Source organism: Leptopilina boulardi, unplaced genomic scaffold (genome assembly GCF_019393585.1).
Source record: "Leptopilina boulardi isolate dan_hultmark-lab unplaced genomic scaffold, ZJU_Lbou_2.1 LbouV2_78, whole genome shotgun sequence".
NCBI lineage: Eukaryota > Metazoa > Arthropoda > Insecta > Hymenoptera > Figitidae > Leptopilina > Leptopilina boulardi.
Window position 1 is genome coordinate 625,300 of NW_026138025.1, and position 27,002 is coordinate 652,301.

General features: G+C 24.1%; 1 protein-coding gene across 21 annotated transcripts in view; it reads right to left on the bottom strand.

The window, feature by feature from the left end:
• LOC127290650 (sodium channel protein para) overlaps positions 1 to 27,002 on the bottom strand; it is a 76,502-nt gene that overhangs the window by 14,764 nt on the left and 34,736 nt on the right. For 2 of the 21 annotated variants that reach the window (XM_051319364.1, XM_051319379.1), the window contains 16 exons: positions 26,094 to 26,403; positions 24,847 to 25,125; positions 20,122 to 20,178; positions 18,960 to 19,397; positions 17,673 to 17,763; positions 17,500 to 17,568; positions 13,627 to 13,901; positions 13,348 to 13,521; positions 12,020 to 12,370; positions 11,144 to 11,348; positions 7,921 to 8,052; positions 7,162 to 7,294; positions 6,596 to 6,717; positions 6,144 to 6,412; positions 5,470 to 5,643; positions 1,087 to 1,209 (listed from right to left, as the gene is read on the bottom strand). In XM_051319364.1, coding sequence (XP_051175321.1) covers positions 1,087 to 1,209; positions 5,470 to 5,643; positions 6,144 to 6,412; positions 6,596 to 6,717; positions 7,162 to 7,294; positions 7,921 to 8,052; positions 11,144 to 11,348; positions 12,020 to 12,370; positions 13,348 to 13,521; positions 13,627 to 13,901; positions 17,500 to 17,568; positions 17,673 to 17,763; positions 18,960 to 19,397; positions 20,122 to 20,178; positions 24,847 to 25,125; positions 26,094 to 26,403 — 3,202 coding nt within the window. Of the gene's footprint in view, positions 1 to 1,086; positions 1,210 to 4,644; positions 4,768 to 5,469; positions 5,644 to 6,143; positions 6,413 to 6,595; positions 6,718 to 7,161; positions 7,295 to 7,920; positions 8,056 to 11,113; positions 11,349 to 12,019; positions 12,371 to 13,347; positions 13,522 to 13,626; positions 13,902 to 17,499; positions 17,569 to 17,672; positions 17,764 to 18,959; positions 19,398 to 20,121; positions 20,179 to 24,846; positions 25,126 to 26,093; positions 26,404 to 27,002 lie in introns of all 21 variants that reach the window. The other 19 variants (XM_051319376.1, XM_051319373.1, XM_051319374.1 and 16 more) reach the window with 15 other exon arrangements.

Genomic DNA, 27,002 nt, shown 5'->3' on the forward strand with positions numbered 1-27,002 from the left:
AAAAATATATTTATTTCAGAGGTTAATTTACTTTTTTTTTTTTTTTTTAATTTATTTCCAAAAATTTAATTAAGCATAAACAAAATTTTATTTGTTTCAAATAAAAATTTTAATTTAGCACAAATAAAATGTTTTATTTAAATCAAATAAAATTTTTTTTTTTGACTCTAAGAAAAATAAATATCATTTCTCTTACTGTAAATATAATTATAATATAATTAAGTATAATAATATATTTGACAATATATTATTATTATTATTATAATATTTTGAATCACTATCTTTTTTTTTTTTTAAACTAAATTTAGTTAACTCTAAACTAATTTTTTTTTCTCTCTTTCTCTCCTCTTAAAAATCATCTACTGGATCGAAGCTGTGCATTCACTTGGCAGCCTAAATGCATAACACGTGCAATGTTTTTTTTTTCTTTTTTTTTCGAAAAAAAAATATATATATATATTTTTCGAACCTAAGTGTCATGTCAATGTATAGCCGTGTTATTTTTTTTTTTCTCAACTATTTATAAAAAAAAAAAAAAAAAAAAAAAATCTAAAATGATAAATCTAATGCAAATATCAATCACTACATAACGAGAAAAATGACGTCGAGTGTTTGAAAAAAAAAAAAAAAAAAAAAAATGCGAGATTTAAATATTATGTATGTATATGTATTTGATTGAATAGTAAATAAATTATTACTAAACTGAATAAAACAAAAATTTGCAAAAAATTCAAGTCAAATACAGGAGAAGATTAAAATTTTTTTTTTTTTATATGAAAAAATATATTTTTTTTGTTTTAATAATAAAATTTTTTGATTAAATAATAATTTTTTTTTCTTTTTTTTTGAAAATATTTTTTGATTTAATACTATTATTTTAAATTAGTAATATTTTTTAATTTAATAATATATTTTGATTAAGTAATATTTTTTTGGATTTCATATATATTTTAATTTAATAATAAATAAAAAAAAAAAAAGGAAAAATAAAATTTAATTATTAAAAAATAATAAATAAAATAAAAAAAAAAAAAAAAAAAATGTTAATAATGTAAATGAGGTCGGCTGAGACGGTGGGCTACATACCCGCATCCCTTGCATTCTAGACATCGCCCTTAGTGGCCTTAGGGCCCTTAGGGTCCGCATTGTTTTGAAGGCTTGGATTCCGCCCGCGCCAACGAGCGATGCTACGAAGTTAATGAGAGACACCTGCGAGCGAGAAACGAGAGCGAGTCATAGCCAAAAAAAAAATTAAAGCTACGTTATTTTTTTTTCATCTCTCAATAATAAAAATAAAAAAAAAAAAACTAAATTTTCATTTCCTGTTAATCAGCAAAATTAGCAGCTTGCACCTTTGAACAAAAAAGCTCTCGACTTAAGCTGAAAGTTGAACTGAAAGTAGAAATTTTTTTCAGAACACTTTTTTTATATCCCAAATGCAAATAAAGTAAAGAAAAAAAAAACTTTCAAATTTTTTTTTTGTTGCTAATTTCAAGCTTTTTTTTTTGAAAAAAAGCTTTTAGTTGAGTTTAAGCTTTTAGAAGTATAAATAAAAAAATTAAATTATTAGTAAGGAAAAGCTTTTAGTAATATTAGTAAAGAAAATAATTTAGTAATATTAGTAAATAAAAGCTTTTAGTAATATTAGTAAATAAAAGATTTTAGTAATATTAATAAATAAAAGCTTTTAGTAATTTTAATGAATGCAAGCTTTCAGTAATTTAATACTACCATTTGAAAGCATTTATAAATATTAGTAAACAAAATCTTTTAGTAATATAAGTAAACACGATAGTTTAGTAATATTAGTTTTAAAAAAAGCTTTTAGTTAAATTAATAAATAATTTTAGTAATACTAGTTAACAAAAGATTTTATTTTTATTGTTAAAAAAGAGCTTTTAGTAATTTTAGTAAACAGAAGCTTTTAGTTGAATTAACAAAGGCTTTTTAATAATATTAGTAAACAGAAGCTTTTAGTTAAATAAACAAGAGCTTTTAGTAATATTAGTAAAAAGAAGCTTTTAGTTGAATTAACAAACGCTTTGTAGTAATATTAGTAAACAGAAGCTTTTAGTAATATTAGTAAAGAAAAGAATTTAGTAATATTAGTAAATAAAAGCTTTTAGTAATATTAATAAATGCAAGCTTTCAGTAATTTAATATTACCATTTAAAAGCATTTATAAATATTAGTAAACAAAAGCTTTTAGTAATTTAAGTAAACACGATATTTTAGTAATATTAGTTTTAAAAAAAGCTTTTAGTTAAATTAATAAATAATTTTAGTAATACTAGTTAACAAAAGTTTTTATTTTTATTGTTAAAAAAGAGCTTTTAGTAATTTTAGTAAACAGAAGCTTTTAGTTGAATTAACAAAGGCTTTTTAAGTAATATTAGTAAACAGAAGCTTTTAGTTAAATAAACAAGAGCTTTTTAGTAATATTAGTAAACAGAAGCTTTTAGTTAAAAAACAAGAGCTTTTTAGTAATATTAGTAAACAGAAGCTTTTAGTTAAATTAACAAGAGCTTTTAGTTAAATTAGTAAACAAGAGCTTTTAGTCCCTTTTAGTAAATAAAAAAAAAAAACTTGCTAAAATTTTTTTGGAAAAATTACAATGAAATCAAAGCTTTCAGTTGACTTACAACTTTTAGTCGATTAGAGCTTTTAAGTTGCTTTCTATAATTAAATAACGGTTCGTCCTTTTTTGTTTTAAAAAAGTCTCGAGTACTGTTTTATTTTATTTTAAATTTTCTTTTTTTTTATGGGATTTTTTCGTTTCGTAATGTCAATAAATATATATATTATATAAATAGACAACAGACAATTATATAATACAGTATACAGAAAGTTATAGTACACTAGAATATAGTAGAAGTAGTACAACAGTAGATATACAACAATCAGCGCAGAAACAACTAGAAGACGCGAAATAATTATATATATATATATAATAATTATGATATAGAGGGCGTTTATAGGAAAAAGAGTTTTTTTTTTTTTTTTAAATGAAATTATCAACAACAACAAATCAGCATCCTCCTGAAACAGATGAAATTTTTCGTTACTTTGCTCCACAAATATTTGACTGAAAATAATTTTATTCTGCAAAATTACCTGATTAAAAATAATAATACTAATAATAGTAATAATAATAATAATAATAATAATAATAATAATAACAATAATAAAAAATAATTTACATAATCTTCAATATACAAATTTTTTTATTTTATAGACTAAAACAGAATATTATTTTTTTTTTTTTTGATTTTCAATTTATTTTTAATTAATATATATATAAAAGAATTTTTTTTTAAATTTATATAAATAATTATTTATTTATTAAAAAAATTAATTTTTCGATTATTTATATTCATTAATCATTTTTTTTTTAATAATGTATTAAAATTTCAGTCAATTATCGTGAAGAAGTATATAGAAACAGTAATAACAAGAAATAACACGATTAATATTAATATTATTATTAGTATTAATAAGTAATAATAATAATAATAATAATATTAATAATTATTAGTAATATATTAATACATAACAATTGAGAAATATTTCCCACATAACAGACAAAAGCATAACCTTACTCGTTAGCACAACAAATATATAGTATTACCATAATAACAATTTGAGAAATTTGAGACAAAAAAAAATATATATATATATAAATATATAGAAAATATATATATGTATATAAATATATAAATTTTTTTTTTTTTAAATAGACAATATAGCAAAATACAACAAGAAACTCCAGTATCAGTGCAGACACCAAGTAGTTTGGACGCCAGTGAACCTCTGCACATTAGAAAAGCAAAACAATATGCCACATTCAAGCATCAGCGTTCTTTTATTATTATTTTTTATTATTTTCTTTTACAAGAGAAAGCTGAAGCTTGCAATTTTTCATTTCCAATTTTTTTCAACTAATTAAATTCACTAAAAATATATTTTTTTAACCGTATCAATTAATTTTTCGATATATCGATTTTAGTATCGATGTATCGATTTATTTCGATATATCGAGCTATTTTGAAATTTCAATTATTGTTTCTATATATCGAGTCATTTCGATGTATCAATTGTTCTTTAGATAGATCGAGTAATTTTGATGTATCGATTGTTGTTTCGATATATCGAATAATTTCAATAAACCGATTATTATTTCGATATAAAGAGTTATTTCGATATATCGATTTTTGTTTCGATACATCGAGTTATTTCGATATATCGATTGTTGTTTCGATATATCGATTATTTTTTCGATACATCGAATAATTTCGATAAACCGATTATTGTTTCGATACAAAGTGTTATTTCAATATATCGATTTTTGTCTCGATACATCGAGTTATTTCGATATGTCGATTGTTGTTTCGATATATCGAGTTATTTTTATATATCGATTATTGTTTCGATACATCGAGTTATTTCGATATATCGAGTTTTTTTTTTAATAAAAATCGAGTTATTTCGATATTGGAGTAAATTTTTATTACTAAATTAATTTAATTGTGAGTGATTTAATTAGTTTCAAGCAATTTTTGTAATAATATAAAATTTCGAGAAAAAAAATTCTTTTCTTTATATATTTCACAAGATTTTTGTGAATCCTCTGGACCGTTGACTTACTCTCATCCCTTCCCAGCGAGAAACAGCACGTAGGGGCCTCAAGGCCCTCAATGTTCTCATTGAACGAAAGGCTGGAATGTCAGCAGCACCGGCCCATATTGCCCCAAGATTGATCAGCGAAAGCTATTATCATTATTTATTTTTATCATCATTCTTATCGTCATCATCATCAATTTCATAGAAAATTTTTTTAAAATTAAAATTACATTTATCATTAAAAAATATATATAAATATCAGCTTCAGACTCCTAGTCTCTTGAACAGCATCTCAATTAATTTCTTGTAAAATTGAACAATTATTGGAAAAAAAAATGATTATTCTCTAACTATATATTTAGTTGTTTTTTTTTTTTTTTTTTTTAATTGTTCCTTTCAGGATTTAAATCACGTTTTATTAAATACAATTTTCTTTTTTTTTCTTCGTTTTTTGATCTAATTATTTCCAATAATAATTAATTAATTAACCAATCAAATAATAATAATTTATTTTTCAAAATTTTTATTCTTATTTAGCACAAAATTTGGAATAATAAAAAAAAAATATATATAATAATATTTTTAATTTTGAAAATATATCAACGTTCTATTTTCATCCTAAAAGAAAAGAAAAATACATTTTCAACTAATACCTATATTTACTACCTTTTTCATCCAAATAAATTTTTTCTTTTTTATCTCTGCGTGAAAAAATTTTTCCTAATAACATATGTACTAATAAAAAATTAACATGTAGAATTTTCTTTTTTTTTTTAAATAAATTTTTTTTTTCTTATATTATAATATTATTAATTAATTTTACTAATTTTTTTTTTTTTAAGGACTTACCATGACGATTATAAAGTCCAACCAACACCAAGCGTTCGTAAAATATTTCTGGAAGCCAAGAGCCAACCATTTGATTAACATTTCCAAGAAAAATATCACTGTGAAAATTCTGTCCATGTAATAAAGTATATCTTGAAGTATTGGCCTCGACTGAAGGTGAACATCCTCAAGAGCCTTGAAAAAAAAAATTTTTATAAAAAAAAAAATGTCCAATTCACCCCGTTTGACCAATTTACCCCGTGTACAGTTTTACCCCTTGTGTACAATTTTTAACTAAAATCTCAATCTCTTGTTAATAAGATTTCTTTTCTCTGAAAAATTTACAATTTTACTAATTTAACCCCATGTATAAATTTACCCCCTTGTACAAATTTACCCCGATTCACAATTTTGTTTTTTTCTATGTAACTTTTTTTCTTATTGATGAATTTAGCTAATTTACTGGCTTATGTAAATTTTACTTTAATTGACGAATTTACCCCATATACAGTTTTACCCTACTTGAACCCTATGTACACTTTTACCCCGTGTTCAATTTTCCCTACTTGTATTTATTGTGTTGTTTTTACCCCGCGAGACTATTTAATTAAAAAAAAACTTATAAAGGGATAAAGTGGTACTTGATTACCGTTTTACCCCAGTGTTAAAATTTTTTTTTTTTTTTTTAAACTTACCAGTGCCATACTACTCAACAGAATCATTGTGATGACGGCAGTTTCAAAATATTTATTTTCAATGAGCTGGAAGGTTTTTAATCTCAAATTACCCCAACCTTGCCAAAATGGGGCGTCTTCATCACCAGCCAAAAATGGAAATTTCTTGTACCATTTCTCGGGAAGACAATCAGCTGGATAGTCGTCAATTATCTCTTCGTTTGTTTGTATTATTCTTGGTACTTCCTCTTCTTCTTCCTCCTCACCTTCTTCGCCCTCATCGTCTAAATCTAAAAATAAAAAAAATTATAAAATTAAATTATTGCATTTAAAAAAAAAAAAAAATTATAATAATTTTTTTTTTATTTTATATTAAATTTACAATAATTTTTTTTTTATAGTCCAAAATTAATTATTAAAAAATTATTAATTATTATATTTATTTAATATTACAACAAAAAAAAAGTACTCGCCTTCCTCCTCAAGATCTTCTTTACTTGCATCCTTTTTTTCTTCGCCATCCAATGAATCCAAACTACCTTTGTGACTCTCGTTCTTAAATGATCGATTCTGGTGACTCCCATACGATTTGTTACTGTGAAATTTTTTTTTTAATTGAAATTATTAATAATTAAAAAACAATTTTTTAAAATTAAAAATTTTTAATTCATTTAAAAAAAGTTTTATTAATAAAAAAAAAAATTAACATCTGTCGGTAATGTAGGAATTTGACTTATAACGTCAATTTTCGAAATAAAATACCGGTGGCATTTAATTTGAATCTTAAATAAAAGAATGTTACAATAAATTTTTAAAAATATCTCCTACACTATTCGAGAAAGAACACCCACAAAAATGTACCGCAGTCGGTAATGTAGAAATCTAACTATTTCTTTTAAAAAATTAAAAATATTGAAGGCATATCGAAAGTAACACTTTACAGTATTCAAAAAAAAACGACGACAAAATTTTTCCCCTGTCGTTAATGCAGAAATGGAATTTAAAAAAAAAATTTTCATAAAAATAATAATTAAATTACCTGATGGTATCATCCTCATTGTGATTCATGTAGTCATGATCCAATCGAAAATCCCGATGATTCAACGAATTGACGAGTCCTTTTGTGTTGTTTAAACATAGGCTTCCTTTCTTTATTTTATTCTTAAGATCTCCTACAAGAAAAAAAGAAGAAGAAAAAAAAACAACAGTTTTTCTTAAGAATTTATTAATAATTTAATAATTTTTTAATTTAAAAATAGAAAAAAAAGTAAAATAATAACATGAATTGCCAACAGTCGGTAATACTGATTTCAATTTTACCAACGGTCGGTAATCCAGATTCAAATCTTACCAAGCGGTTTGGTAATTCAGTTTCCTACCTTACCAACGGTCGGTAATCCAGATTCAAATCTTACCAACGGTTGGTAATTCAGTTTCCTACCTTACCAACGGTCGGTAATTCAGATTTCTATCTTATCAACGGTCGGTAATCCAGATTCAAATCTTACCAACGGTTGGTAATTCAGTTTCCTACCTTACCAACGGTCGGTAATTCAGATTTCTACCTTATTAACGGTCGGTAATCCAGATTCAAATCTTACCAACGGTTGGTAATTCAGTTTCCTACCTTAACAACGGTCGGTAATTCAGATTTCTACCTTATCAACGCTTGTTCATTGATACTATTGGCAATTTATGGTTAATACCATACCGAAAATCAACAATAATGTAATACAATAATTGAAAAAAGAAAAAAAAATAAATTGTTTTTAAATATTACTTTTTTTAAATTAAATACCATGAATTGTAAATTCCATTCCATCGCCAATTGCAACTTCAAATTGATTGTTAAGTTCCTTGACGCTCTTTTTGTCACGAAATACATCTAAATCACCATCAGTGAGATCCAAATTTGCATCATGATCGAGACCTTCTAGAACAATTTATGCATAAAAAGCTACGAATTCGTTGGCATTTGCTTTGCAATTTGCAAAACCCTTTTTCTTTAAAAATATTAGGAATTTTTATTATAATTTCTACTGGACTTGTTAAAAAAAAAAAAAAAAAATTTTAAATGTTTAAAACTATTTTTTTCTTTGGTTCAAATCGTGCAAAATTTTCAAAAAAAAAAAAAAAAATTCATTCAAATTCTTCTTTTTTCCAAAAATGTAGATTAAATTTTGAGCCATGCATAACTTAAGCTTTAGGGTTTAAAAAAAAAAAGAAATACATATTTAGTGTCCGGACTAGTGTCACTAGAATTTAAAAAAAAAAATTTATTTTTTATTATGCTAGTCCGAACATTAAAAAAATCATATTAGAATTATTTCCTCTTGTACAATTTTTATTGTCAAAAAAAAAAAAATATTTTTTAAAATTGAAAAAAAATTTTCAAAATTTACATTTTTTTTCAAAATAATTTTTTTTTAAATTTTAATTATTTTTTTTACATAATTTATTGGAAATAATTCTAATAAAAAAAAAATAACTGTAACATAATTTTAACAATCTTTTGACAATTATATAATGATTAATAATAATTAAAAAAAGTAAAAAAAAAAAAAAATAATTGAAAATTTAAAATAAAATTAGGTAAGTACAGGCAATGTAGCCTATATCGCACAAGTCACTAGAACTGCCCTCCTACGAAGAAAGACACGCTAATAATAATATAAATATTATTGGCAAAAAGTTGTCTTAATAAAATCTCACAAAAAAAGTCTAAATAAACAAAATAATATTTTTACAATAAATTTTTATTTTTTTTTTTATTGACAAAAATTATTTATTTATTTATTAGTAGAAAAAAATTTTTTTAATTTAATTTATAATTAAATTTTTTCAATTTAAATAATTTGAAATTTTTTTTTTTTCTAAATTTATTAATGAAAAATAAAAGACAACTTTTCGTCAATGACTCACAATGAAAAATTAAAAATTTTTGCGAGTCACATGCTTAAATGCGATTCTCAGCCCTTGTAAGCCGCACGAGCGCCACGAATAAAAAAAGCAACCGTTCGAGAGTAAAAAAATTATTTTTTAAAATAAAAAGAAAATTATACACTTGAGGTTTTTATTTTTTTTTAAGGAGGGGGGGAAAATACATTTTTTCAGCCACAGAGTGTTTGTATGTTATTTTTCAAAAGTGAAACATAATTTTTTCTAAATATATATATTATATATATATATATATATTTAATTAATTTTAATTCCATTTTTATACAAATTGTAATTACTTTTTTTTTGTATTTTTGCAAAAAAATAAAAAAAATAATTTTTCTAATTTGTGTCTTAGAAATTATAATTGTTTTTTTTAACCACATTTTTTGAAAATGTATGTTTGTGTCTGTGAAAAAAAAAATTCACAATAATAAATATTTCTAAATGATTAAAATTGATGTATTTACTTTGTTTTTTTTTGTCTTGTTTTTTGGCCACATTGCCTCCACTTACCTGGACAAACGAGTAACTGCAAAACTACAAATCAATGTTTTAAAAAAATTTTTTCTTTTTTTTTTTTTAATTTCTATTAATTCGGCTAATATCCATTTCAAATTCAACTTGTGAAAGCAGCTAGTCGGTGTCAACTGTTTAAATCAAAAAAAAAATTATTTTATCGTGTATAAAAAATCAAAAGCAAAATTAGCGTTTAAAAAACGTTGCGTATATATATATAAATATAATTATAAACGATAATAATCGTCCCAGTCAAAACGACTCATTTTCAATAAAAAAAAAAATATATTTTTATTAAAAAAAATTTTTTTTTTTAATTCAAGTTATTAATTTAAAAAAAAAAATCATTTTTTACTTTGGAGAAATTTTTTTTTTCACTATTTCACTACTAATTTAACAGTAATTTTCGAAAAAAATTTATAAACAAAATATCACTTGAATTATTTGTAAAATTATTTTTAAATTACGAAAATTACTTTTTCAAATAAATCACATCATCTAAAAACACAAAAAATATTGAAATAAATTCCGTTGCGCGAAATTCGAAGTCCTCTAAAATACCATAGGTATTTATGGTACCATAGGTACCATGGCAGCGCGAGGGGCCAAAAAAATTCATCACAGGTGTCTTCTCTATTTAAAGAGCTTTTAAAGGCTAAAAAAAAATAAGAAATTATTCATGTTATCATTTTTAGGGTTTCGTGGCCTAGGGCCGAAAGGCTTATAGTTTCGCTTTGGCGTCCGTCCGTCTGTCGTACAAACCGAAAGAAAATTGCACGACGTCTGAAATGTGACGATGTCACATTTTGGATCCTTCACCCATATATTAACGTTTTGGCATTTGTATGTCTGTTTGTCGTAAAAACCCTTCTACAGAACGAAATTGAAAGTCAACTGCACAAGTTCTGAAATGTGACACTGTCACATTACGGATCATACACCTATATATTACCATTTTGGCGTCTGTATGTCTGTTTGTTCGTCGTAAAAACCTTCTTAGAGTCAATTGAAAGTCACCTGCACGAGTTCTGAAATGTGACACTGTCACATTACGGATCATACACCTATATATTACCATTTTGGCGTCTGTATGTCTGTTTGTTCGTCGTAAAAAAACCCTCCTACAGAACGAAACTGGAAGTCAACTGTACAACTTCTGAAATGTGACACTGTCACATTTCGGATCCTTCACCCATATATTTTGATCTGAATTTAAAAAGCCACGAAACCCTAGACATAGGCACTTTGCGCCTGCTTCTTTCTCTAATTTTTCTTGTCTAAAAAAAAAATTTCTATCGTATGGGGTAAAGTGGTAAAAAAATTACCATTTAAAAAAAAATCTATAAAAAAAATCAATATAACTCAATATAGGGGGAAAAATGATAGGAAGCAAAAAAAAATTTTTTCGATTGACTGGTACGAGACAAGGACGAAATAATAATAATAATAATAATAATAATAATAATAATAATAATAATAAGACAGTGTCACGAACTACACAGCGCACACAGCAAGCGATCTGATTGGATATAAACCTTCTTTCCAACTGTTGGACGGTCCCTCACCTGGCGCCTGATCGGATATCTGATTGGTGAGTTTGGCTCGCATCATCTTAAGTAGATTAAGAATACTTTGCTTGATCCAACCAATGAAACGTGCTATTCTTTCAATAGCTTCGGCTATTTTATTTGTATCATTGTCCGCTGTTGGCGCTGATAAATTCGATGAGCCAAAATTACTCAAAAGCAACGCCAAGAAAAGATTTAATACCTGTTTTTTTTTTTTTAAAAAAAAAGGGGAGAAATTTTTTTTTTCATTTCCTATTTCAAAAAGGGGGGAAAAAAAGAGAGAAAAAAGAAAGAAAATGTTAAGAAAAAAAAAATATGTAAATTTTAACCCATTGACGAATTAACCCCGTGGTGTACACTTTTACCCCATTTTGTAAGTTTATACCCCATATTGAAACTTTTATTCCATATTGTACACTTTTACTACAATTTATACACTTGTACCCCATGTTACTACTTTTACCCCATACTGTACGTTTTTACCCCATATTGACATTTTTATCTCATATTGTACACTTTTACCCCATGTTAACACTTTTATCTTATATTGTACACTTTGTACCCCATGTTGAAAGTAGTATTCAATATTTTACACTTTTACCCCGCTTTATGCCCTTCTACCCCATGTTAATACTTTCATCCCATTTTACACTTTCATACCGCAATGTCTTTCTTACCCCAATTTTTCAAATTTACACCAATATTAAAGTTAAAAAATCAATTATTCCATGGTATATTTTACCCCGTGATTTCAGTAAATTACAAAACAATGGAATAAAGTGGTACTTAATTTAAAAAAAAAAAAAACACCAAAAAATAATTATGGAAAAAAATAATTAATTTTTTTTAACTACATAGTTTTTTTATACGTACGACTAAATTTCCAATGACGACAGTTGCCAAAAAGAATGGAATACATGAGACATCACCAACCAGCATACAATCCCACATTGATTCAATCCATTCTCCGCATAATACACGAAATACAATCATAAATGAATGCATAAAATCAGTGAAATTCCAACGTGGTAATTCACCATCAGGAAATAAATGTACTTGGTCCGTGTAATTTTTACCAAATAATTGCATGCCCATTACGGCAAATATAAAGATAATAATACACAAGACAAATGTCAAATTACCCAATGCACCAACTGTACGGCCCATAATTGATATCAATAAATTCAATGTTGGCCACGATTTTGCTAATTTAAATACTCTCAACTGTAAACAAAAAAGAAAGTAGAAAACAAATTACAGTGAAATATTTTTTAAATGTGAAAAAAATTCATTTTTTTTTTTTGAAAAATGATAAACATATGTTGATAATACAGTTTTTTTCTAATACAACGATAGTCGATAAAGTGGATTTCTACTTTACCGACAGTTGGTAATAAAGATCTCTACTATGTCGACCGTTAATAAAGTGGATCCTTACTTTATCGACAGTTGGTATAGTTGAGATCTACTATACCGACAGTTGGTAATGTAGATTTCGACTGTATCGACAGTTGGAAATCTAGATCTTTACTATATCGACAGTTGGTAATGTAGGTTTCTACTGTACCGACAGTTGGTAATGTAGGTTTCTACTGTACCGACGAATAGTAATGTATACCTCTACAATAGAAACAGTCGGTAATTGTATGTACAATTAAATACTTTCTATACTGACAGTAGGTAATTCAATCTGCTTTTTAGATCAGTAGTCGGTAATACAGTTATCTATATTACCAACAGTCGGTAATGTATGTCAATAATTTTTATACTTGCAGTCGGTAATACACATCTCTGTGATACTATTAGTCGGTAATATAAGTATCTACTTTACCAACAGTCGGTAAAAAAAATAACTATTTTTCCAGCCGTACGTAATACAAGTATCTACTTTATCAACAATTGGTAATTTGTGTATCTACTTTACCAACAGTCGGTAAAAAAAATAACTACTTTTCGAGCCGTAGGTAATACAAATACCTACTTTATCGACAGTTGGTAATTTTTGTGTCTGCTTAACCAACAGTCGATAATTTAGATTCTCAACTTACCAACGGTCGATAATTCAGTTTTCTACCTTATTACTGTTGGTAATTTAGGTTAATATCATACCGACAGTTGGTAATTAAAATAAAAAAAATGAAATATTTCAAAAAAAAAAAATTCAATAATTTGAAAAAAATTAGAATAATAAGAAAATTTACCAATCTAAATGAACGAAGGACCGATAATCCCTGAACTCCCTCGAGTCCCAATTCCAGCAGGGATAAGGCCACTATAATGAAATCGAAAATGTTCCATCCTTCTTGAAAGTAAAACTTTGGACTCATTGCTACCAATTTCATTGTCGCTTCAATGCCAAACGTTGCAGTGAAGAACTATTTTTTTTTTTTGAAAATAATAAACAATTATAATTTTTTTTTTCTAAATTTCTAAATCGAAAAAAATTTTTTTTTTTTTTATTTTCTAAAAAAAAAACTTACATAATTTCCGGATTTAAGGATTTTTTCCATTTTACTGTCCATATCGTGATGATCCAATGCCATGAATAATGTATTAACGACAATGCAAAGTGTGATGAAAAGCTCAACAAATGGATCGAACACCAAAAGGGCAATGAAGTCTTGTATCTTGACCCACATGGGACAACAGTTCCAAACGCAAAAAACATCGATGCTTCGTAAAAAGTATTCTAATGCCTTTTCCTTAAATGTAATTCCCTCATCATCTTCGTCTGTGGGAAAGTAATATATCGACACTATACCAAATGTTAGTAAATTTTGTATTATCCACCACTCTTTTTTGGGGAAAGAGTTTTTTTTTTGTTTGTTTTTGTTCTATATAAATATAGAGAAATTTTGAAATATTAATTTGTTTTTAAAAAATTTTTTTTTTTTGTTTCTTAAATTTTTTTTGTTCTACAACTTTTTTTTTATATTCAAAAAATTTTATTTCTGCAATTTCATTTTTGTATTATTTTTTTATTATTTTCTAATTATTTTTTTATTCTTTTCTAAAAATTTTTTTTTGTTTTTTATAATTTTTTTTTGTTTTTTATAATTTTTTTTTGTTTTTTATAATTTTTTTTTTTCTACTTGTTTAAAGTTGTAGATCAAAATAAATTATTTTTTTGTTTAAGGGAGGGAATGATACTTTTTTACATTTATCTAGTCAAAAAAAAGGCAGGTGCAACAAAATGAGCCATAAAAAAAGTTTTTTTATATTTTTTTTTTTTTTGAAATTTGGCTCATCTCGAGTGCAAAAAGGAGCAAAAAGGGTCAATATTAGTGCTATCGGCCTTCTATTAAATATTAGAAATTAGAAAAAAAAAAAATTAAGCGGTAAATTGGAAAATCTAACATTAAGCTATATTTTTATTTTTGTATTATGTAAAAAAAATAAGCTCTCATTGATAATTATTTATTTTCTTGTGACTTTCATAAAATTAATTGAATTTACTACTAAGCTAACTAGTTGTAAAAATATAGATCCAGACTAGGATCATTTTCAATTTAAAAAAATTATATTTTTTTAAAATTTACTTTATCGACAGTCGGTAATTAAGACTACTACAATATCACAGTCGGTAATATAGATTTCTTTTTTACCCACAGTCGGTAATATAGATTTCTATTTTACCCACAGTCGGTAATATAGATTTCTACTTTACCCATAGTCGATAATACAGGCTCCTACTTCATCAACAGTCGGCAATCAAGATTCCTAATTCGTCAACAGTCGGTAATATAGATTTCTACGCTATCAACAGTAGATAATGTATAACTCTGCTTGCCTGTTGTCGGTAATACATCAACGGTCGGCAATGTATATTTCTACTATTTAACAGTTGGTAATGCAGGACTCTACATTATCGACGATCGGTAATATAGTCTACAACAATATCACAATAGATATTACAGATTTCAACGTTATAGAAAGTAGGATATACAGAGCTCTACATTATCGACGGTCGATAAGTGCGATAACTACAATACCGACTGATGTCAAGTCAGATCCCTACCATACCAACTATCGGTAATGCAGAAATCTAATATAATTAAATATCTTTTTTCCACGCTAGTCTGGATCATTTTTTTTTAAATTGAATTTATTTTTGTAAATATTAAAATTGCAAGCTTCATTTTTAAATATTTTGTGTTATTAACAATGAAAATTAATCTACAAAGGCCGTGCTTTTTAAAATAATTTCTCTCTTTCTTTTTTTGTTTTTTTTTTTTAATACAACTCTTTCCTATATTTAATTTTACTCTTAATGCTAAAGATTAAAAAAACCAACTATGACTACTCTACTTTCTACACTACAAAATGAAGCAAAAAAAAAAAAAAAAATAAACGAATAAATAAAATGCGATTGACAAAAAAATGCCCTACAATACAATATTACTGGCATGTGATTGGTGAAATGACAGAAGCGCAAATAAAAAAAAGCAATTTTATGATTTCTAATAAAAGAAAATTTGATAAAAAAAATTATTTTTATTTTAGAATTTATATAAAAATAGATATATATTATAAAATAAATATATTTATATTATAATATAAATTGAAAATTTTTTTTACTGTAATTTCAATTATAAATTTTTTTTTTAAATATTATTTTATATTTAATTAAAAATTATTTTTTAAAAATATTTAATAAATAAGTGAAGCTGTGTCAATTTATAGTGCAATGTGCGAACTAAGAAAGTGCAAAGACTAATAATAATAATAATAATAATAATAATTTGACTGGAGTGTAAAAAATTTGATTAAACACAGTGGAGAAGATAAAAGAACCAATTTTTTTAAACATTTATGTTTTTTTTGCTTGCATTATTTGCACAAAAACTCTATTTCCCCAAAAATTTAAACAGACACTCACATTTTTTTTTTTTTTTTTTTTTTTTTTTTTAATCTGAGGAACAAATATTGATAGGCACTTTTCTCGATTCGCTTTAAAGAAGAGCAATTAAATATATTCTCAATAAATGAAAAAAGAAAAAAAATTTAATTCAAAAATTTCTATATGGAAAATTCAAAAAAAAAAATTCTAATAAGAAAATTTTAATTTCATACCTTGTCATTAAAAATTTTTCAACTAATGCACTCTCCGTGTAAAAATAAAGTTTTTATTTTTCTTTTTTTTTTTGAATAAAAAAATATAATGTAAGTCTCTTTAAAAATATTTTTTTTAAAATTTATAATTTATATTGTCATTGTTATGTATATTTATAATAATATATTTTATATATAATTGAATATAAAAATTATATAATTTTGTTATATTGTAATTTATATTTTATTTATATTATTATATAATGAATTATTATATATTAATTGTTATTATAATTAAAAATTTATTTTAATAATGTTATTAGTTACGTAAGTGTAACGTATCAGAAAGGTAACATCTGTTACTTAACAGTAACGTAACTTTTAAGTAACATCCGTTACTTAAGAGTAACGAAACATTAAGGTAACATTAGTCACGTAACAGTTACGTGACAGAAATGTAACATCCGTTACATAACAATAATGTTACTTATAAGTAATATCTGTTACCAAACAGTTACGTAAAATAAAGGTAACATTAGTTACTTAATAGTAACGTAACTTTTAAGTAACATCTGTTACTAAAGAGTAACGTAACATCAAGGTAACATTAGTCACGCAACAGTTACGTAACAGAAATGTAACATCCGTTACATAACAGTAACATTACGGAAACGTAACATTAGTTACTTAAAAGTAACGTAACATAACAAAAAGACAATATTAGTTGCATAACAGTAACGAAATATAAACGTAACAGTCACTTTTTCCGAAGTGAATTTTTTTTTTTTTTGTGAAAAGAAGAAAACAAGTTCTGTACATTTGTAAGTGAAAAAAGCAGCCTGATGCAAAAGACTGATGAGATAATGAGAAAAAAAAACCAACATTTCTTTCTTTATAATTTTTAACCTCTTGTGGTACTTTTGGAAAAAAATTTATTTTTTTTTACCACAAAATGTTAAATTAAATGTGATTAATAGAAATTAATTTTGAAGATGATGGGAAAAAAAAAATTATGAATCACTGACAATCCTTAAATGTACATATATATATATAGCACTCATAAAAAGTGATGAATAAAAATACGAACTTCTAATTTAAAAAAAAAAAAACTATGTACAAAATAGTACAAAATTTACATCGATATTTTTTAAAAATATTATTTGTAAAAAAAAAAAGAAATATATTTTGTCCGTTGCAAAAATTAAATGAAAATATTTTTTTTTTTTTAATGTAAAAATTTACAACATTTTAAAGAAAAAGAAAAATATTTGATTTTTTGTAAATTAAAAGCGACACATTACCTGCTTGTTCCGATGACCTACTATGCCGACCAGCAGCTTGTTCGGTTATATCGTTTAACGCCATTGCATCTAGAATAAAGAAAAAAAAACAATTAAATATTATTCAATTTTTTGTTATTCAAAAATATATTTTATTTAAAATATTCTTTTTTTTCGAAAAAAAAATAACTAACCTTTCATATCTACCACCGCTTGTTGATGTGAAGAATCGATAAATGGATTGTCATGTTTCAATTTAATGAGCGAATCTTCCGTTTCTCCATCCTGAATAATTAGAAAATTAAAATTTTTTTTTTGAAAATATAAACAGTCGGTAATGCAGGATTTTACATTATCGACAGTCGGTAATTAATGATACTACAATATCACAGTCGGTAATAAAGATTTCTACTTTGCCAACAGTAGGTAATGTATATATCTGCATTGCGGGGTGTCGATAATACAGGAATCTTCTACATCGACGATCGATAATATAGGTTTCTTTGATATTAACCAACAATCGACAGTGAAGAACCCTACGTCGTTAATTGAAACTACTACAATGTCACAGTCAATATAAAGGTTTTCTACTTTACCAACAGTAGATAATTACCTCGACATTACCGATTGTTGGTAATAAATCAGCGATATCAACGAACGGTAATGCAGGTTTCTACACTATCAACAGTCGGTAATGTGTGTGTGTATCTCTACAATACCGACTGCTGTTCATTCAGATCTTTACAATATCAACTGTCGGCCATATAAATTAAGACTTTGGTGGTATTTCAAAACGATTATCTCAAAAAATTTAAAAATCGAATATTATTACCCCGTACTATATTAACTATCGTCAAAGCAGGACTCTACTGTTTCGACCATTGGTAATTGAGGCTACTACATTATCGCAGTTGGTAATAGTGATTTCTACTTTACCAACAGTCGGTAAAACAGACTTCTACTTTAACAACAGTCGGTCATGTAGGCGTCTTCTTTACCAACAGTCGATAATGCAGGCGTCTACTTTATCAACAGTCGGTAATGTAGGCATACACTTTTCCAGCAGTCGATATTGCGGGCTTCTACTTTATCAACAGTCGGTAATGTAGGCATCCACTTTTCCAGCAGTCGATATTGCGGGCTTCTACTTCAACAACAGTCGGTAATGTAGATTTTAAATTTACCAGCAGTCGTTAATGTTCGATTCTACAATATCAACAGTCGGTAATCAAGATTGCTACTTCGCCAACAGTCAGTAATGAAGAATCCTACTTTGTCAACGTAGTCGGTAATACAAATTTCTACTTTACCAACAGTCGGTAATGCAGATTTCTACAATATCAATAGTCGGTAATCAAAATTCCTACTTCGCCAACAGTCGGTTAATGCAGAAATCATATCCAATTAAATCTCTTTTTTTCGAATTTAGTCCGAATCATTTATCATAAAAAATTTTTTTAATATAAAAAAAATCAACTTACCGTACTATGATAATGATGTTTGTGAATATTTTCCGCTGCATTTCCATTGATTGATGCCTGCCTCGCTGATCTACTTCTCAATTTACTCTCTTTTGTCATTGGTTTGCCAATATTTCCAATACCACCGAGTAAATCGCAATGTGACGTATATGATAATTTTGAAGCGTGTGACGTATATGACGAATGACGTGAACCCAAATTTGCATAATACATTGGCACAACAATTGCGCCATTTTCTTCGGACATTGGCGTAACGGCATTTGAATCATCGGCATAGGGTAAATGCTCTTGTGCATCCAAATACGTTGACAATACAAGGGGTTTTCGATCACCACCTGATGGTCCAACAAAACGACGACCATTGCGTATTGTAAATTGATGACTACCACGACTACCACGTCTTATATTGAATGGTGAACCCGGTAAACTGAGACTTGCCTGCAAAATAAGAAAAAAAAAAAAAAAATTTTTTTTTTCTTTTCTTTCTTTTTTTCCAAAAAAAAAAAAAATATTTTCGCAATATTTTTTTTTTTTAATTTACTGATGAAGTTTGTAAAAAAAAAAAATTTTTTTTTGCCTATTTTTTGCTGACGAGATTTTTTTTTTATTAGGAAAAAAAAATGGCCTTAAATTCTAAATGAGCAAAAGTTTGATTTTTAGTAAAAAAAAAAAAGTTTTTACCACAGCGCTCTCTCGTTGAGAAAAATATTTTTGTAGAAATGAGTTTTCGTGTTTGTTTAATTTGTTCTCGTGCGTTATAATTTTTTTTTTTTTTTTTTCAACAGAAAAGTTACACGAGACAAAAAAAACTGAGAGATTATTTTGCATGCAATTTTTTTTTTTTTTGAAATATCTCAAAATTTTTTTTTTGGAAAAAATTATATATGTAGCTAAAAGAATAATTTTTTAATTTTATTTTTGCTATTTTTTAAATTGCTACAAAAATTCTAAATTAATTTTTTTTTTATTTAGGAAAAAAATAATTATATATTTAGAAATATTTACTTGCTGGAAAGATTTGTAAGAACGAAGAAATTAATTTTTTTTAATTAGAAAAAATTGGTTTCTTTTTTTTTATTTCCTGAAATACTAACAAAACACGAGAGAGAGAGAAACAAAGAGAGAGTGAGAGAGAGAGAGAAGATTAGAACCCATGACGTACCTTCCTCAGACTTTCCTGGTAGGCATTAGTAAACTGGCCATTAGGGACGCGAGAGACCTTGAGAAAAAAGAAGAAAGAAATATCTTCCTAACCAAAAAAAAAAAAAAAACACAAAATTTTTTTTTTTTTTTTTTTTTTTGCGAAAGCACACATAATGGAGGAAGTGTTGCTTGAATTTTTTTCCTTCAAATGATCAGAGAACATTCTAATTTTTTTAATTTTCCAGTCATACGTATAGCCAGTTTTTTTTTTCATTCGCATATATAACAAAATACTTTTTTTTTTTTTGTAAATACTTTGCATGCAAAGAATTTGTATATGATGATCTGACGTACCGTTTTTTTTTATCAGAAAATTTCATAAGCTACGATTTCTTCACTTGTTTTGAAAAAAAGGTGAAAAAGGAGATATTTTTTTTTTTTGTAAGTTAATCGAAAAGAAAAAACTTTTTTTTTTTTGATAAATAAATAAAAAAGGGAATGAGAAGAAAAGAAGAAAAATTAAAAATTTGAAAGAAGAAATGAAGAAAAACAAAAGTAGAAATGAAAAACAAAAAATTCCGGAAAGCAAAAGAAAAAAAAAGAAACGAAACAGAAGAAATTTAAAAAAACAAAAAAAAAATAAATACAAAATAAAAGAAGAAATACGAAGAAGAACAACAAAAGAAATACAAAGATGAAAAACAAAAGAAATACAAAGAAGAAAAGAAGAAATACAAAAATAAAATAAGAAATAAAAAAACTAAAATAAGAAATGCGAGAAACTAAAGAAGAAATACAGAAATAAAAGAAGAAATACGAGAAACGAAAGAAGAAATACAAAAATAAAAGAAGAAATGCGAGAAACGAAAGAAGAAATACAAAAATAAAAGAAGAAATGCGAGAAACGAAAGAAGAAATACAAAAATAAAAGAAGAAATGCGAGAAACTAAAGAAGAAATACAAAAATAAAAGAAGAAATACACAAATAAAAGAAGAAATACAAAAATAAAAGAAGAAATGCGAGAAACTAAAGAAGAAATACAGAAATAAAAGAAGAAATGCGAGAAACGAAAGAAGAAATACAAAAATAAAAGAAGAAATGCGAGAAACTAAAGAAGAAATACAAAAATAAAAGAAGAAATGCACAAATAAAAGAAGAAATACACAAATAAAAGAAGAAATACAAAAATAAAAGAAGAAATGCGAGAAACTAAAGAAGAAATACAGAAATAAAAGAAGAAATGCGAGAAACGAAAGAAGAAATACAAAAATAAAAGAAGAAATGCGAGAAACTAAAGAAGAAATACAAAAATAAAAGAAGAAATACAAAAATAAAAGAAGAAATACAAAAATAAAAGAAGAAATACAAAAAATAAAAGAAGAAATGCAAAAATAAAAGAAGAAATACGAGAAACGAAAGAAGAAATACAAAAATAAAAGAAGAAATACAAAACTGAAAGAAGAAATGCGAGAAACGAAAGAAGAAATACAAAAATAAATAGAAGAAATACAAAAACAAAGAAGAAAAGGAAGAAACAAAAACATACAGAAAAAGTAAAGAATAAATTTTAGAAAAAAAAATAGAAAAGAAGAAGTACAAAGAAACAAAAGTAGAAAAAGTAAAACCGAAAAAATACAGTGAAACAAAAGAAGAAGTACAAAAAAAATAAAAAAAAATTTAAAAATAAAAAAAGAGATACAATATAACAGAAAAAATAAAAATTGAAGAAATACAGAAGAAATATAAAAGAAAAAAAAGAGTAAAAATACAAAAAAGAAGAAATAAATTTTTTTAAAAATAAATGATTAAAAAATAGTTGTACAAGTGAAAAAAAAGTAATTCTTTGTCACCTTTTCGTAAATTTTTCCTCCTTAAAATAATTTTTCAGTGAAGAAATCAATTATTACAAATAAGAAAAGAGATTAAATTTTTCATTTTTTTTTTTTTTTTTTTTTTTTTTTTTGAGACAAATATTATTATTTGATGAAGAAATGGAGGATCAATGACAATAATTCAAAATCCAACTACTGCATCCACAATAAATCTGCAAATGACGACGATGCCGAATAATTTAATTTTTTTTTTACTTGATAGATGAAGAAGGCCCTACGAGAAACTACTTTCTACATTTTTCTAATGAGAAAATATTATATATATACTTTAAATACACATTTAAATAAATACATTTTCATATCCTACACCAAAAAAAAAATGTCGATTTCATATTCTGAAAAATTCAACCAAAATACTAAATTTTTTAAAAAATTTTTTTACATTAATTGCAAAATTAACTACCAATTAAAAAGTACAAAATTACTTTAATTAAATCTACAAAAAAAAAATATATATATATATATATATCGCAATACTAAAAATTAAAAAAAAAAAATTGTTAAACATTTTTTAGTAAAAATAATTTTAATTTACATTTTTCTAAAAAATACAACTTCTTTTCTACTTTAAAATGCAAATTTTTTTTTTTTTTTAAAAAAAAAAACCGTAACTACAAGAAGAAATTTTTTCAATACAATTTTAATATTAAAATTAAAAAAAAATTTAAATACAATTTGTATATTAAAATTTAAGCAAAAATAATTTAGATAGATACAATTTTTTAATATTAAAATTTAAAAAAAAAATTAATAAATAGTTTTAGAACTGTAGTAAATAATTTTAATCCAGTATAGAAAAAAAAATTTTTCATTAATGTTAGAATTTTTTTTTTTTTTTTTGTTTTGTCACTCGCAAAAAAATTCAATTTTTCCGGGCAAAACTCGTTGGGCCTTATATAGTAGTGGATAAATAACTTTTTAATTTTGCCAAAAATAAGCTCTAAATAATGAAACATTAAAATAGAGAGATACTTGGGAAGAAAACTAGAAAGATCTAAATCTAATTCCTGGAAAATGGAGCTAAAACTACGAAAACAGCTTTTTTTATTTCTTAAAAACAAAAAAAAAATTCTAAATCCAATTTTTTTTTTCGTTTTTTCTTTTTTCAATCAAAAAATAATTTTTTTTTATTCGCATATATATTTTTAAATATTTAAAGGGCAAAAAAAAGTAAAAAATATTTATTATTTTTACTCAAAAAAATTTTTCTTATTAAATAATTTTTCAAAATAATTTTCATTTTATAAAATTGGAAATTTATAAATAAATCCTAAAAAAAATCGACTGTCAAAAATGAAAAACAAAAATTTCCAGCTACAAAGAAAAAAATTTCAAAAAACAAAAAAATTCTTAAGTTAATAATAAATAATTTTATTCATAAATTAATTTAAATCAAAATTTATTTATTTAAATTAATTGAAAATAAAAAAAAATTATTTATAATTAATTTAATTATTCAAAAATTAATTTAATTTCAATTTTGAATCATAATAATAACAATAATAATAATAATAATAATAATTTCCAAAATTGTGTTAGAAATATTTCAACATATTTTATTTTATTTAAGTTGCAATGCAAAAGCACATGCATTTGTTTTCGTGCCACTTTTTTTTTTATCTTGCTTTCAATATAAAAAAAAAAAAAAATAAACAAAAAACAATAACTACAAAGTTATAAAACTGTTCGGATGAATAATTCTTAATTTTCATATTCAAACATGCAAATTATTTTTTCAAGAAAAAAAAATTCAAAAACTTTTATTTTTACATGTTTTTTTCTAATTATTTTTTCATTACCGATTTTTTTTGCAATAATTTACTATTATTTTTTTTTTTTTAAATAAAATAAAGACAGAAAATATTCAAAAATTTAGCATCTATTTGTCTTATTAATTTATAATTAATAATTAATGTCAAATTATAAATAATAAATCGTATCAACATAAGAAAATTTTTTTTAAATAATTAAAAAGTTTCTAACAAATTGATTTTATAAACAATCTATTTCAGATTTTTTTTCTATTTAAAAACTATTTATTGTTTTTTTTTAATTAAAATTGTTTTAACAATATTGTTCATAAAAAAAATTTGTTACAAAAAAAATAAGTACAAACAATTAATTTGTTTACAAACAATTATTATAAATAATTTTTTTTAATGAAATTAATTGTTTATAAAAAAAAATTTGTTACAAAAAATATTTTTAAACAATTAATTTGTTTATAAACAGTTTATTTCGAAAAAATTTTTAAACAACTAATTTGTTTATAAACAAATGTATATGAACAATTTGTTTACAATTAGTTTCTAATATTAATTAATTTTTATTAAAACGAATTAAGAATATAAACAATTATTTGTAAACTAATTAATTTTATAAACAATTGTTTACAGTCAATTTATTAATTTATAAACAATTGTTTATAACAAACTAATTTATTTATTAACAATTGTTTATAACAAATTAATTTATTTATTAACAATTGTTTATAACAAATTAATTTATTTATTAACAATTGTTTATAACAAATTAATTTATTTATTAACAATTGTTTATAACAAATTGTTAAATTTAAACAATTGTTATTAACAAATTAATTTTTGTTAAACAATTGTTTATAAAAAAAAATTGCATATAAAATTAATTTATTGATAATAAAATTGTTTCATTTACTTGTAATTAATTTTTTTCCATATGTTATTTGGAAAAAAAAATTAATTTTTTCTCAAATATATTTCGTTGATTCATTGCGTTTGTTTATTTGTTATAAAATGGAAAATAAACAATAATTGTAATAAATAAAAAAATTAAATGAAAAAAAAAAAAAAAATTTGTTCATTATACTTACGGCACTGACTTTTCTCACTTTGCTGGTGGTTGTTGTTGTGTGATTATTAATTATCTTAACTCTGTGTTCGCTGATTGATTCAACTGATCTAATGCTCATTTGTTCTTTATTGTTGTCGTCTGTGCCTTTTTCTTGACCAACGAATAATTCATAACTATGGCAGGAAAAGTCTGAAGGCGATTTAACTATTCGTTCGGCAGCTGCAGCAGCCGCTGCTTCCCGCGCAGCTTGCTGTGCCGCCTGTTTATGTTCTTTTGCTAAAGCCGCTTCTTCCGCTTCCTGTAAACAAAAAATAAATCAAATTTAGTTCATACAAATTTTTTTTATTTTATTTTTTCAAAAAAAAAAAAAAAAAATTCAACAATATTTAAAGCAATTATTTATTTATTAACAATTAATTATTTATTATAAACAAATTATTATAAATAATCAATTATTTGTTATAAACAAATTATTATAAATAATCAATTATTTATTATAAACAAATTATTATAAATAATCAATTATTTGTTATAAACAAATTATTATAAATAATCAATTTTTTTTATAAACAAATTATTAAAAATAATCAATTTTTTTATAAACAATCAACTATTTGTTTTAAAAAAATCAACAATTTGTTTAAACAATTACTAAAAAAAATTAATAAACAATTGTTTTTATAAACAATTTATTGTATATACAATTAATAAACAATTGATAAAGAATTAATGAACAATTTTTTTTATAAACAAATTATTATAAATAATCAATTTTTTTATAAACAAATTATTATAAATAATCAATTTTTTTATAAACAAATTATTATAAATAATCAATTTTTTTAATAAACAATCAACTATTTGCTTAAAAAAAATCAACAATTTGTTTAAACAATTACTAAAAAAAATTAATAAACAATTGTTTTTATAAACAATTTATTGTATATACAATTAATAAATAATTGATAAATAATTAATGAACAATTTTTTTATATAAACAAATTATAAACAATTAATAAATTAATAAATAATTGATTGTCTAAACAATCAATAAATAATTTATAAGTTAATAAACAAATTGTAAACAATTAATTATATCAATTAATAAACAATTGTTTGTTTATTATTATGAAAAAAAATTATTTTATTTTTTTTGTTCAGTTTTTTTTTTTTTTTTTTTTGGTTGCATAAAAAAAGAAAAATTGTGTTCAAAAAAAATTATATCAATAAAAATTTATTTGAAAAAAAAAAGAAAAAAAAATTTACCCGAATAGCTTCCTCTTCAGCGGCTTCCTCCTCCTCAGCTTTCTTTTGCAATTCATCATATGACATCGCAACAATGGCGAGGATCAAATTGACAAGATAAAATGATCCCAGGAAAATGATAACAATGAAAAATAACATATGCCATGGCCCCGCCGATCTCAGCACCAGCTGATAAAGATTCTCCCAATAATCCTGTGTCATTAAACGAAATGCAGAAAGAAGCGCCCAACCAAATGTATCAAAGCTTGTATAACCATAATTCGGATTATCACCATAACCTTGTAAACACGTATAACCAGGAGGACACATCCTATTTTTTTTTTTTTTTTTCAAAAGAAAGCAAAAAAAAAAAATTACAAAATAAAAAATTTTTACTATCAATTGAAAAATATATTTCAAAAAAAAGGAAAAAAATCACCATTTAATTTGTAAAATTGTTCAGTTTCGATATATCGATAATACTAACGATATTTTCTCTTGTTTTCGATTTATCGATACTCAAATATAGTATCGATAAAATGATCAAAATTTGTATCTGTATTCCAAATATCGATATTATTATCGATATTTCGATATGTCGACATTAATTTCGATATATCGACATCATTATCGATATAGAAATATTAATATCGATATATTATTATCGATGTGTCGATATTTATTTCGATATATCGAAAAAAATTTCGATATATTGCTATTTTTATTGATATATTGATATACTATCGATATACTATCGATATACTTTCGACATATCGATATACTTTCGATATATCGATATACTTTCGACATATCGATATATCGATATACTTTCGATATATCGATATACTTTCGATATATCGATATACTTTCGATATATTAATATGCTTTCGATATATTAATATGCTTTCGATATATCGATATACTATCGAT